Here is a 14,494-nt window from a genome sequence, read left to right as displayed (position 1 = left end):
TTTGACACCGCTGCATCAAATTCTTGTGAAACAAAAAATACCCTTCAAATGATACAAAAACTAACTTATTCAACTTATTAAGTTTTATATTAATTCAACTACCCAATTATATACTTATTCTTATTTATAATATATCTTAAAGTGTGAGAGATTATTTATTATATGCACATATGGACGGGGTGTTACAATGGTTAATACTATTATAAAGAAAGGACGTGCTATAGACATAAAGGATGTTTTTGATATTGTTATATCAATTTTTTGTGATCCTAAAAATATTCTTCAATTCATAAAATAACTAACATATAAAACTTTTCAAGTTTTACACTAAGTTAACTGCCTAATTAATAATATTTTGTATATTTGATTCTGATTTATAATGTTTGAAGCTAATGATTTCATATCATAATTACAAATTTATTAAGTGCGTTTAAATGACGTATTGTTATACTAATTTTCAACTATTTGAACGTCATCTCAAGCTATTTTATTGAGGTGTGTTGTGAATTTTTAGATACATATGATACGGAGTTGTTTGTTATTTATTTTCTAAACATTTTCTTAGATCCCACAATCTTTTACCAAAATGCAATATAAGGATTTGAACTTTAAAACTTACTATAATAACAAAAAAGTTTAATGTTCTTACTATGAAACTTTGAACGTCGTTCTAATTTGAATTGTTCGATGTGTAACTAAGGGCTTTAATCACTAGTTCGGTACAAAGGATTTAACCAAAAACTATCACATTCATTGATAAGAAGAATTCACCCGTTCTTTTCATATACCTGTGAGTTATATAAGACGTTACAGTCAATAATACTTGAATGATAATTTAATTAAATATTTTCTGTAAAAAAATAAAGATATACACTTGCACGAAGTTAAGCCGACAAGCCACCCCACGACAATATGCATGTGATGTGAGAGCTTCGGTCAAGAACCCCCCATAAAAAAAGGTTCACTCTCGACTATTTCAAGCTGAAAAACGTATTTATTTAATTAAATAAGGTGGCATGCAGTCGTCCCAATTCTCAAGGTTGGAAAGTGAAATTTTGGGTTTTATTTGGATTCTTCGAATACAACTTTTTAAATCTTACAATGTCGGAGGTAGACCATTCATATTCTGCTTACCTTTTAGTTTTAAGAGTGTCGAACTTAAGTGGTAATTTTGGACATTAATTTTATATACTCTTAAAATTGATACTGAGAAAATAAAACTAAAAATTATCTAAATTTTATGTAGATTAAACTATTACAAAGTGATTTAAAGTTTGCTAATTAGAATCTACTTAATATTTTGTTTTTTTGTTATATTTTCATTATGCACCCACACTTCAGTTTTATTAAAGTAGTCGTCATAGCCTGTCGCTCTTAAGAAAAACAAAAAAAAGTACTTATTATTAATTTTTAAAATTAAATAAATAAGTATATAATTATTATATTTAAAAATTAAACTAATTATTTTGTGATTGTAGAGTATTTTTTATTATTATTTATTGTTTTACCTTTTTGTTCACGAGCAAAATGATGGGGTTGGGGTATAAAGTAATCGAGCAACAGATGAGGGTGTTCCGCCTCTTCAAAATAAGAAATTACTCTCCCCCCCTCTCCCAATCTCCCTCCACCTTCTCAAAACCCTAACCCCTTTCCACCAATACCCAGCACCTACACTCTGCAAAATTCTAATTCTATTATGGCGGAGGCGACGGACGATTCTAGGGACATCGAGAAGCTCTACGAATATGGAGAAAAACTCAACGAAGCTAAAGAGAAGTCCCAGGTTGGTCCTTTTCTTCCCGTGATTTAGCACATTTTTGTGAGGGAAAGAAGACATGCTCATCTTGTGTGTGCGTGTTTGTTACTGGGGTGCAGAATCAGAAGGATTATGAGGGGATAATTGCTGCGGCGAATGGCAGTGTGAAGGCGAAACAGTTGGCGGCGCAGCTGATACCCAAGTTTTTCAAATATTTCCCCGAGCTTTCTGAGCAAGCTCTCGATCAGCATTTGTATTTGTGTGAAGATGAGGAGCTTGGGGTAAGTGATTCACGGTCATCTCGTATCATTTTGCTTAGGTATTTTTGTCCGTACTTGCGATAAAGTGCACATCAGGAGAAAAGCTTTTCAGTTGACGAGTAATCAGAATGCGACTTTTCCTAATTCGGTTGGAAAGGCTTAAAAATTGTCTCATTATGTTGACGTGTTGAAGAAGGCTTAGAAATTCTATAAGTTGTGTTGAAGTGCAGCTCATGAGACTGCGCCATCCTTTGTTCGCGGTTTTGGGTTGCCCAGCACATTTTTGAATTAGCTAGAAAATATGAAATTTTATCTAGATCTGATATTTCCTTTCCAGTGCTTTATCTAGATGTTTACTTTCATAGCAAAGTGAAAGAGGAAATAATTTTTTAAGAAAATGGTTTATCTAACAGGTTGTGCCCTGGTATATTGGCACGCGTAGTGAAAATGATAGATTTGTGCTCGATAGGATGGAGGTGAAGTTCAGATTATTTTTTATTGATGTCTTGCTCGGTTCCTCCTATCAATTTAAAGCCCATGTCCAAGCACATTCTTCATGTATTCTTTTTTCCTTACCCTGCATATGCTGAGTTCAGAGCAATGGATAAACCATCAAGTCATGGATTCTAGTCTTTTTGAAATTTCCACTTAGTTGACCTAGTCTGTTCTCCTTTAGATGGTCTGCGGGAGAAGGAGAGTATGTTTTTGGATAAGATAATTAGATGATGGTTTCTCATCTTTAAGGTGTAGTTGTATCTAAATGTTTTGGGGTTCTCGTTTTTTCTGTTTCGTGATTGAAGGTTCGTGTGCAAGCTATTCGTGGGCTTCCTCTTTTCTGCAAGGATACACCTGAACATCTGGCTAAAATTGTTGACATCCTCGGACAATTGCTTATTGCTGGTAAAATAGTCTTTGAATTTTTTAATAGGTTGTTTTAGCTGTTTAGTTTTATTGAATCTCCTTGATGATCATGATTAGGAGATAATGTGGAGCGCGATGCAGTTCATAAAGCCCTCATGTCTCTGTTGCGGCAGGATGTCAAGAGTAAGTCCTAATTTTAGCAGATATATCTAATATGTCTTCTGTTTTCCGAGAAAAACTGCAAAAGAGTTTGTTTTTCTTTCTTTCCTTTTTCTTTTCCAGCTGATGCCATCCTAACTTTACGATATCACATCTTTAATTTTTTTTAAGAAGTATTCCTAGGGAGCCTGAAGCTTTTGTGTTTGTAGCTCTTGGAATGAATATAATTCTCTAAAGTATATTCGCCCTTTTATGTTTATGTAAACCCCGAAATAAGTTATACTTGGGAAATGAGCATCTTTGCTTGGTCATATTAAGTTGCCCTTAATGGTGAGAATGATCTTTAGGATTTTAATGTAGTGTTTGGAACTTAAGTTGAAAACTAATGAAAAGAAATATGGTTGTATCATTAGATAGATGTGTTCTGTTAATTATACTGTTTGATCTTTTGCGAGAGATAAGACCGACGTGAATGCTGTTGCTGAATTTTGTCTATGGGAAGTGTTTTTGGGGAATAAATAAGACACCAGGATTTGTCTTTTACTTTGTCTAACCTGTCCTTATTCTATTTTTCTGAAATAAAAAATTAAGGAAAGGCCTGAGAATTTTGTTTTGATCAAGCTTGTCTTTAGTGCACTTTGACCTGTAGAAAACCTACAATTATTTGCGTCAAGCTGCTGCCCAGACTGCCTGGATGTATTATCCTTCCTATCGGTGCATACATTTAGTGTTTATTTTGAAGTTTTTGAGTATGTTTGTCGCAGCTTCATTAACTGCCTTATTTAAGCACATTGGAAGCACTGATGATCGAAATGCGGAGGATCTCAGTGCTTGGGAGAGCATTCGTGAGAAGGTTCTCTGCTTTATTAGAGATAAGGTCAGACATGAGCGCATTTTATGGATGATTATTCATTTTACAAAGCTCTTTGCAACTCTAAATTTTGACTGAGTACATTTTTCAGGTGTTCCCTCTTAAAGCAGAGTTGTTAAAACCAAAGGATGAAATGGAGAGACATATTACTAATTTGGTGAAGCAGGTATTACATGTGTAGCATTGAGCATTTTAGTCCAATCTGTCTATCTTTAATGTCTCAATTTCTTTCTACAGCAGTTTATTCTTTTTGGATGCTAGAATCATGATATGTGAAATGCCATTATTTGAGAAGCTTAGATATGCCTTTTGAGTGTTTCTCTGACATGTTTTTGTTCCAGAATTTGCAAGATGTGACAGCTGCAGAGTTTAAATTGTTCATGGACTTCTTGAAAAGTTTGAGCTTATTCGGACAGAATGCTCCTGTAGAGCGCATCCAAGAACTTGTTGAGATTATCGAAGGCCAGGCTGATCTGGATGCTCAATTTAATGTATGCCCCATATCATGCATTTGCAAGCGAATTTTGTTCTGCTTGCCACTGATTGTTTGGTTGTTGTTACCTCTTTTAAAGGCTTCTACTTATACCAGTTCATTATATTATTCATTTAATATGGTTGCAAGGTCCATATTTTTGCATTGTTGTTTGTTTGTTTAAGTGTAATATTTCTCTGTCTCTGTTCCATAATCGGTCCTCTTTTGCCTTTTCCGAGTCAGGAATTGGGATAATTGCTTTTAGATGCAGTAGAATGTTTATACTTACTTAATTTCAGTATTTATTATGTTGATAACAATTACTATTTTCTTCGTAATTTTGTTACTCTATTTTCTCTGACTATTGTCCTTCATTGTATTGGTATAATTCTACCATGCAAATGCTGGTCTTCTGTGGATCAAGAATTACTATAGAAGTATTTTTTAATTTCATGTGCTAACCTTTCTCCTAATGTTTCCACAGGTGTCAGATGGTGATCACATCGATCGATTTATATCCTGCCTACAAATGGCCATTCCCTTCTTCATGGTATAAGAAAACTCTGATATTTTGATAATTGTAAAATATCTGAGCATATGTTGATCTCAAGCATATGTGTGATTTCAGAGGGGTGCATCAAGCAGCAAGTTCTTCAACTATTTGGCCAAGCAGATTATCCCTGTTTTTGACAAGGTAATGCTCATACTGAATTTCTGTTTAGTGTCTGAATGATTAAGTTACATATAAAGTCTTTCAGTTTGCAATTCTTGATCAATTATTCCTTCTGCTATTTTTCTCACCTCAGTATTTTCTGCTAGCTTAATCTCTCTTCACCGAATTCAATATCCGGAAGCTGCGGTAGTAGTGTTCACATTTCATATTTTCTTTCTGCATGCAATCAAGTGGGCCCTTATTTTTCTTCCATCTCTTTGCAACTATTATTCCTGTTTGATATTTTCTTTTTCTGCATTTAGTCAATTTAGCCCTTATTTTCTTTGATCTGTCTCTTTGCAACCTTACTTATCTTTTGATCCCATCAATATCATACTGGAAAATGTGGAATCCCTATACTGCAACTTCTTGCATTTGGGGACCTTAACAATTTTGCAGTTTCCTGAACTTTTGCCTGGTGACAAGTTCATTTTGACTTCCCTCTCAAGCCTATTAGCTTCATTCAACATAAATAAGGAGATTCACTTCCAATGGAGAGCTAAGAAGTTATTAGCTAAAGATATCTTCTGATATTTATCTATGAGTTTTCCTGCTCTATGTTTTGAATTTTATTTTTGGAGTTATCTGATGGAAATTTAACGCTTTCCTCCATCAGCTTCCTGAAGAAAGAAAATTAGACTTGCTCAAGAGCCTTGCTGAATGTTCATTGTATGCCAAACCACAAGATTCAAGACAGCTTCTTCCATCAGTTGTTCAACTTTTAAAGGTACCATTTCTTCCCAGGTAGATAAAAAGGTGAATGTTTCCTGTCAAGTGTGTTGTGCTCTTTTTTCTCTATCCTTTGTTCATCCATCCCTTCCTTGATTTATGCTGTTATCAGTTTTCTTATTTGCACTCTCTCTTTGACCTTGATGGCCCACTTTATGTTCATAAAATGATTCTGCATTTTTTTGGTATGTATTGGTAATTGTGCTGTGTCAGCAATCTTGACACTCTTGATGCTTGGTCAAGTACTTTTGTCATCCATATCATTCGAAATATTACATTTAAATTAGATACCAATACTTCTTCCTTTTAATTGTAAGATCTTTTTACTGAACAGTGATCCTTTAACTTGATTCTCAAATGAATACGAAATTGGGAGCACACTTGTCAAATCGGAGATGTCACAACCACCTTGTGCTGTTGATGTTATGTTGTGGATGAATAAATTAATTCTATTGATGACATTGCCATTTCATTTTACATTAATTTTCTTAATTATTTTTTATTGTTCTCTCGCCGTCTCACAGAAATACATGGTTCGTAGAAAGATTGAAGAGATAAATTTCACCTGTATCGAGTGCTTGTTGTATGCATTTCACCATTTAGCTCACAAGGTAAGTAGTATGCCACATTTGAGCATGTTGAGTTATATATCTTATACAATGAAACTGGCTGACAAAGTCTTCAATTTTCTAGACTCCAAATGCCACGAATAGCCTTTGTGGCTACAAGATTGTCACTGGGCAACCTTCAGACAGGCTTGGGGAAGATTTTTCAGAACAATTTAAAGATTTTACAGAAAGGTACGTCATGAACTAAACATGTTTTCAACTTGCAATCTGGTGCAGTTCTGAAAATAATACTGGTTTTATAGTCCAAATCATTCCCTTATGAATGTTCCAGTACCTTGATAGAAGTTTAGGGACTAAATCACTATGCATTAGTGGGCTTTGTGGAGGCTTAGTTACTTTTTATAGCCAAAAAAAATTATAATAAAATATTATTTTCTTAAAATGCATAACATTTTTATTACAGATCATGGACAATATTCACGACGTGATAAATTCTTTTTTTTTTTTAAACTGTCCGTGACTTGAACATAAGTTTAAAAAAAAGTTTAAATTTTTTTTCATCAAGGCGTGCTGCAAGGCTGACACATAAGCCTTGACTTGACTTTTTCTTTTCTTTTTTTTTTTAAATATTAATGTTATATGTTATAATTATTTATAATTATAATCAACGTTAAAAATTTGTCACAGTTGATTGTAATTTTTTTTATTAATAAATTTTTAACCTTGATCATAATTAGAAAAATATTTAAATTTATAAATAAATAATCGTTTAAATATTTTAATATTACTAAAAAAATAATAACAAAAATAATTAAAATGAAATAACTAATACATCTATACCAAGACTTGAAGATTTTTTGTAACTATTCGTCCACACAAGAAAATGAAAAAAAAAAAAAAAGTTTGAATCAAGCATTTTGGCTAGCACGCCTTGGACAAAGCCTGACACGGCAGTTGGCGTGCCAGCCTTTGTCACTTTTCATTCTTCTTTAAAATATACATATATATTATTTAAACATTATATATATTTTAAGTTTAAGTATTTTTTAGTTATAATCAACGTTAAAGATTTATTAATTAAAAAACTTACAATCAATTAAATATCACAATAAATGCAAATATTATTTATGATTTGCGACCCCGCATTGATACATTAATGTATTTCTTATTTTTTTAAATATTATATATATTATTATTAATATTGTATGTTATAATTATGTAATTATAAATTTACATATTTTTCTAATTAAAATCAATATTAAAAATTTATTAATTAGAAAAATTACAATCAATTGTTACAAATATTGTAATGAATACAAATATTATAACATAGTTGAATTTTTGTCACACTTTATGTAAGTTATTGCAATTTAATTATCGTTGTTATATTAATGTATTTGATAAAATGAGAATCAATTGTTACAAATATTGTAATGAATACAAATATTATAACATAGTTGAATTTTTGTCACACTTTATGTAAGTTATTGCAATTTAATTATCGTTGTTATATTAATGTATTTGTTCAAATGAGATTGTTTTGCATATTGAGATAAGTTATTATAATTTGTTTACGGCTATTAATAAAAAAAGAAAAAAAAAAGAGTGCACTAATAAAATATTTTTGTCAAGTTGGTTAAACATAATTAATATTGATTAGAAAATTTTTCACTTACTACAGTCTTATTATTAATATATTAATTTATTTTTAACTTCGACTGATTAATTAAAATTTTAAGTTATTCGAGATCGCGTCTTATTTGACTGATCATAAATAGTATGTATTTATTATAATATTTGTAATAATTGATTGTAATTTTTTTAATTAATAAAATTTTGGCTTTGATTATAATTAAAAAAATATTTAAACTTAAAATATATATAATATTTAAATAATAACATATATGTATATATTATATTTTAAAGAAAAGAAATGAAAAAGTGACAAAGGCTGACACACCAATTGGCATGTCAGCCTTTGTCCAAGGAGTGCCAGCCTTGATGCTTGATTTAATATTTTTTTAAAATTTCCTTGTCGTGGACAGCATCCGCGACTAGGGGCGTTTTTTAAAAATCGAAAAATTCTTCACTGTCCACTACTTGGTATAAATGTGTTAGTTGATTTTAATTATATTTTTATTTTTAGTAATATAAAAATCATTAAAGCATTAAATAATTATAATATATAATAATACTATATATAACATTAATACATAAACAAAAGAAAAAGTCAAGGGCACGCCTTGAAGAGAATTTTTAAATTCTTTTTTTTTGTTTTTTAAAACAATGTTCGAGTTGTTGATGCTGTCCACGACTCAGACAGAGTTTTTTCTTTTCTTTTTTTTTTTTTTAAAGTTGTGATTGTCTATGACTTATAATAAAAATGTTATGCATTTTCAAAAAATAATATTTTTACTATAATTTTTTTTGGGTAGTAAAAGTAAATAAGCCGCTTTGTGGAATTAGAGCTGAGTATGGGGTGCGAAAAAAATTAGTGAATGAAAAGTCTTGAAAGATTAAGACAGTTCCTATTCTTGACAGCCAATGAAAACCATCTTGAGCAGAAATGGCAACATCTGTAGGTTTTGATGTCTTACAGTGATGAAAAGGAATAATGTTTTTGGGCTTACTTATTTAATATTATAAAAAAAAATTACAACTATACCCCAATTTGGGGAATAGTTGCAAAAGTATGGTGCGTCTATAGTGCTACTAATGACTCATCCATGTTTCTGAGTTTTTTTTTTTTTTAAATAAAAATATGCCTTGAAGTCGTTAGTGCTACTAATGAAACCAAGTCGTTGGTAGCAGTAATGTCTTTGTACATTTTTTTTTTGTGCCAAGTCTTATGTGCTACTAACACTTGGCACAATTATTCTTTTTGTTAAATTTTTTTTATCAATTATTATTTATTATATAATTAACAATATAATATACTAAAGATATTATTAATATATTGATTAGTAATTATTATTTTTAATTATAAATTTTTCATTTAATATTTTTATAATAAAAATATTAATAAAAAATATAATAAATGTTTAATTGATTTTTAACGACTAATAAAATTGAAAATTACATAAAAATATAAAGAAAATGTATGAACCAAAATATTATAAAATTAGAACTAATTACAAATTTTAATAATGTCCATCAGTCCCACAAAGACGTCGAGGTCTTTTTCTTTCCTGAGCCATTGTTTTGATGGTTCATTTTACTCTTGATCATCACAATCGGCATGAACGTGCAACAACCGACTTAATGACCTTGAACTTGGTCTTGGCATCACTCAAACATATGCGTTATGACCATAATAGTCAGTGGCGCATGGCGCAAAACGGCGCCAAGAGCTCCTGTGCCTTTTTGAAGGATGGCGCAAATATAAGAAATAATCTATGTACTTATATAATTAATATTATTTGGACTAGATTAAAGTATAAGGAGTTAAATAAGATATATTAAACAACAAATTCAACATAACAAAACTTCATATAATTAAAACGACCAATGTTGAACCATTGAAGGATAGCAAAAGTCCTAAAGATTCAAATAAATCCTAAATAGTAAATAGTTTATCAAAACACAAATAGCCTAAATATAAATAGTGGCAATGTATGCTATTAATCTACAATAAATATAGACATAAACATACAATAAAATACTGTAATATGCCAAAAAGAAAACACTAACAGAACAACTAAAGCACTCAAAGATTAATAAAATCACATCAATTTCGAGATTCAATCGACATAATTAGACCAAAAATTTACACTTCATAAATTTAGAAAAAAAGTCGTACCGGTGAACAGCAACAACAGATACTATATATGGAAGAAAGAAAAAGAGAAGAATTGAGAAGAAGATGCGTTGAAAGAGGAAGAAGAGAGAACTGAATAAATAAGACTCAAGAATGAAAGTTAAACATGCATGCAAAGTTCTTAATTTGCTAAAATTCCTTTTATAAACCCTAAATTCCTTTTATATTTAGGGTTAATTAGCCTAATATTTTGTTTTTATACACGGGCCTGGGCAGCCCAGCCAAAACCCAGGCTGCCCAGGCCATCTTCTCCATGGCGCGCCTGGGCAGCGCCAAAAAGGCACCTGCACGCCAGTCAGCGCCATTGACTACACTGGTTATGACATAATGTTTCCCCAATCCAATTTCCATCGTTTCGTGCATATCGTGATTCAATACAATCAAGCTCTACAACATTGTTAAGTCAGTTGCACATTCATGCCCATTCTGATGATCAAGAGCAAAACGAACCAACATAACTAGTTTTCAGGAAACGAGAAGACCTCGATGGCAACGCACTTGTGGGACTGGCTAACATTATTAAAATTTGTAATTAATTCTAATTTTATAATGTTTTGGTTCTTATATTTTCTTTTTATTCGTTTGCAATTTTTAATTTTATTAGTTGTTAAAAATCAGTTAAACATTTAATATATTTTCTATTAATATTTTTGTATTATAAAAATTTTAAATTAAAAATTTCATAATATACAATTAAAAATAATGACTTCTAATTAATACATAAATAATATAATTAGCATATTATATGATTAATTATATAATAAAAATAATTAATAAAATTAAAAAAAGAAAAATTGTGCAAAGTCTAACAACTTGGTGTCGTTCTTAGGACTAACGACTTTGAGGCATATTGTTACAAAAAAAAGAAAAAGAAACTATAAACATGGGTGAGTCGTTAGTAGCACTAACCACTCACCCTACTTTTGCAACTACTCCCCAAATTGTGGTACGGTTGCAATTTTTTTTTTTATAGTATTTAAATAAATAAGCCAATGTATTTGGGCTATGATAATTACATCATAATCGGGTAAAATAAGCTAGTTATTGTATATTGAGAGGCATAAAGATAAAACCAAGGTTGCTCTTGGAATCCTGGGGACCACTTGAAGTGTTCTTTGGTGTATTGAAATGGCTACAAAGAATTACAAATCCAGGAATAGAGGCAGCTGCCTGCCTAATGTTGTTTTCATTCTTCATTGATTCTATTTTTCAAGATTATTGCGTACTGCAGTGCACAATGCTGGCTCTGTAGAAATGAAGTCTTTTCAAGTTGTGCAACTTAATAGATTTGACAATCCCATATGATTGCTCTTCTATTTGATCCCACAATTGGGTTGGGGTTGGGTTCGGGGGTGGGTTCACTTCACTGCATCAATTTATTTGGTCAGCATTCTGGTGGATCCTGAATTTCTTTTTGCGTGTGATGTCACTGTTTAAATCGATTAAAGTTGGGAACTTTGACATGTTAGCCATTTACTTAACTATAAGATTAATTCATATGCTATAGGCTTAAACCTGTATTTGTTGATTTAATTTTGGATTTGCACCTAAATAATCATGAGTCCAGAATTTGACTGTGTGGATTTCATTTTTCTTTTCCTTTTTGTGTGTGTGTGTGCCTGAGCTGATGGTTTTTGTGGTCATCTGCTAGATGTGTTACTGCTAGGAAATATGAACAGTTTCCACTTGTCCGTCGACAGTTGGGGCATGGTAGTTTCTACATATGCACTTATAGAATTGAGCATGAGGACTGAATGTTGGTTTATTTTACGAACCCATGCTATTGAAATATTTGCTTGCCTAATCTTCTAGTTTCTTTGTTGAACTTCAGACTGTTAATTTGGTCTCTTGTTGAAATAGATTGAGCACAATTGAGGAATTGGCTAAGGCGATGAATAAGAAATTGACCCAGGGGATGGCGGAGCACAATAAAGCTATGGCAGCTGCAAAGACAGAAGACGAAAAAGAAATGATTGTGGGTTTTGCCTTTAGACATCCTGTTGTCCTTTCACCCACTTCTATTTGGCTGCATGCACGATATTGTTTCATTCAGTTGCTTTAATATCATTTCTGTCTTGGTGATATCCTGCAGAAGAAGCAGAAGCAGAATGCTACAGCTGGCCTTCGGAGCTGCCACAACATTCAGGCAATGACCCAGGTGGGTTTTGGGCAAACAACTTTGGGTGATTAACCTTACACTTCATAAGGAACTTTGATGAGGAAAATAGTGGCAGTGGATCTGGTTCTATTGAAGGCTGATGCTTTCAAGGTTTATTAGAATTATTGAATGGTCAAATTCATGGAGAAAACTATCTGATACAAGTTTGCCCCCCTATATGAATCATAATATATTGGAAGAAAAGGAAGAATTTCATCTCCTCTAGTCTACTCAGTTATCTTACTTCTCTCCAGCTTTATTGCCTGTTATTTAACAATTATCCTATTCTAATTGATCTCAATAAACTACGGTCTCCGTGTAACCTTTGCATACAAAAGCGCCTTATCTCTTACTTCTCCCGAGCGTTTTTGCCTGTTATTTTGACAATTATTCTATTCTAATTCGTCCCATAAACTATGTTCTGCATGTAGCCTTTGCATGGAAAAGCGCCTTCATTTATCGGGGACCAGAAAATTAGCTTGTCATGGAAAGAAGTAACAAAAGCTGCAGTAACATCCGGTGCTGGTGCTGCTGGGTATAACGAGAAAAAGTTCCTTCCCTTTCAGCTATTACTGCTATTATGCTTTATTTTCTGTGTTTCTAAGTTAAATGTCTATCATCTCAGCCAAAAACGAACAGCTACTGCCACAAATGGATCTGGCACGAATGCAACAAAGAAGGGTCGAGGAGCAGGCGGCTTATCAAACCAACTTCTTAATAGAGCCTTTGAAGGCTTAAATGATACAAGAAGTGGCGGAAGAGGTAGAGGCTGGAGGGGTCGTGGCAGAGGAAGGAGTTACCGCTAAAAACCATCAGTTTGTTGTATAATATTACAGACATTTAGCTAATTTGTAGACATTGTAGTAACTGGTTTTTCACTGATCTAGTTTCAGAATACATGATTTGTTCGATATATTCTAATCAGCTGCCCCTTTACGTCGACTAAACATTCGCCTGCTCTGCTCAATTTATCTGGACAGATGAGATCCCTACTTCCATTGTTTTTATGATTCAGAGTCAGACTAGATCTGTTCAACAGAGTATCCACATCTTTAGGCAATCTGGCATGTATTTGTTGTAACCTTATGTTGAATGTCTGTGTGTTTTCCTTATTGCTTGAAGCAACATTCTTAAGCTGATGAAAATATTGTGCTGGCGTGATCTTTCTATTTATTGAACTGAAAGTGCTAGGGCTTCTCATCCAGACTGTTGAACTAGAGCATGCTGCAAGTCTTGATCCCAATTGCTCCAGATTGCAGCTCTTCATACCGTTGAATTTGTTACAAATTGATACTTCTCTTGTATTCTGCTACATGAATAGCATTTATGTAAACAAAGTCCAAGAATTGAATCAACCCTCGTTTCTGCAACTTTAGTCTCTTTCTGATCGGGCTCGAAATCGTTTAGATCGCTCTACGGTCGCGTTCACTTTTCGCTCCCAAATCCTTGAGATACTGTGGATAAAAGAAAACGTTATCTAGTCGGGTTGGCACCCGATGAAGACACTCCGACGCTCAAGTCAGTTATCTTTCTTAAATGTAAAATGCTGATATGTAAAATATATTTATTTGTGAATCTGAAAATTTCCTCTGTCGGAGGGATTTTTCCCTTCTTATACTGAATGAAGCTTCCATACCGGAAATGCCACGTACCCACGATCTCAGATTTTTGGATCCCACTTAAATGCACATCTCCTTAAATTATGCACCATGATCACACGTAATGTGCTAGAAATCCGTGATTATGCCCATTAATTACGCCCTTAAGTATTTATTTTACTTTGTTTGAAATCACGTCAAATTTAGGTCAGACCATTTTGATGCATAAAGTCACTTTTACCCTTCTTTGGGGGTATATCTGACTTTTTCTAAGTTCTTCCCCATCACTTTCTAATGCTGTGGATCTTTTCTGCTAATTTTCGGGGTGAAGTATATTCTGCACATCTGAATTATGCATGTGGTCTCCTTAAGTATGAAAGTTAACAAAAAAAAATTTTGGCATTAAGAGGGCAAAGATGCGTCCTGCTTTACCTCCTACACTTTTCATTTTTAATTCTAGAGTATGTTTTTATTAAAATAAATTTTCTCCCAAAACTATTTTTCCTGATTCAAAATTTTACTCAAATTTTAT

The 14,494-nt window shown here is 32.4% G+C and overlaps 1 protein-coding gene across 1 annotated transcript; it reads left to right on the top strand.

Annotated features, from left to right (window-relative positions):
* Positions 1,568–13,509, top strand: LOC105176959 (apoptosis inhibitor 5-like protein API5). Its single transcript, XM_011099955.2, has 16 exons — positions 1,568–1,783; positions 1,876–2,037; positions 2,817–2,916; positions 2,995–3,060; positions 3,801–3,913; positions 3,999–4,073; positions 4,249–4,398; positions 4,864–4,929; positions 5,008–5,073; positions 5,708–5,818; positions 6,345–6,431; positions 6,514–6,620; positions 12,067–12,181; positions 12,299–12,364; positions 12,796–12,899; positions 12,990–13,509. The coding sequence occupies exons 1-16, from the start codon at positions 1,697–1,699 to the stop codon at positions 13,168–13,170; spliced, it is 1,656 nt and encodes a 551-aa protein (XP_011098257.1). The 5' UTR covers positions 1,568–1,696; the 3' UTR covers positions 13,171–13,509.

Source organism: Sesamum indicum, linkage group LG14 (assembly GCF_000512975.1).
Source record: "Sesamum indicum cultivar Zhongzhi No. 13 linkage group LG14, S_indicum_v1.0, whole genome shotgun sequence".
Classification (NCBI taxonomy): Eukaryota; Viridiplantae; Streptophyta; class Magnoliopsida; order Lamiales; family Pedaliaceae; genus Sesamum; species Sesamum indicum.
The sequence above is the reverse complement of the archived record's forward strand: the minus strand, read 5'-3'. Positions and strand labels throughout refer to the sequence as shown.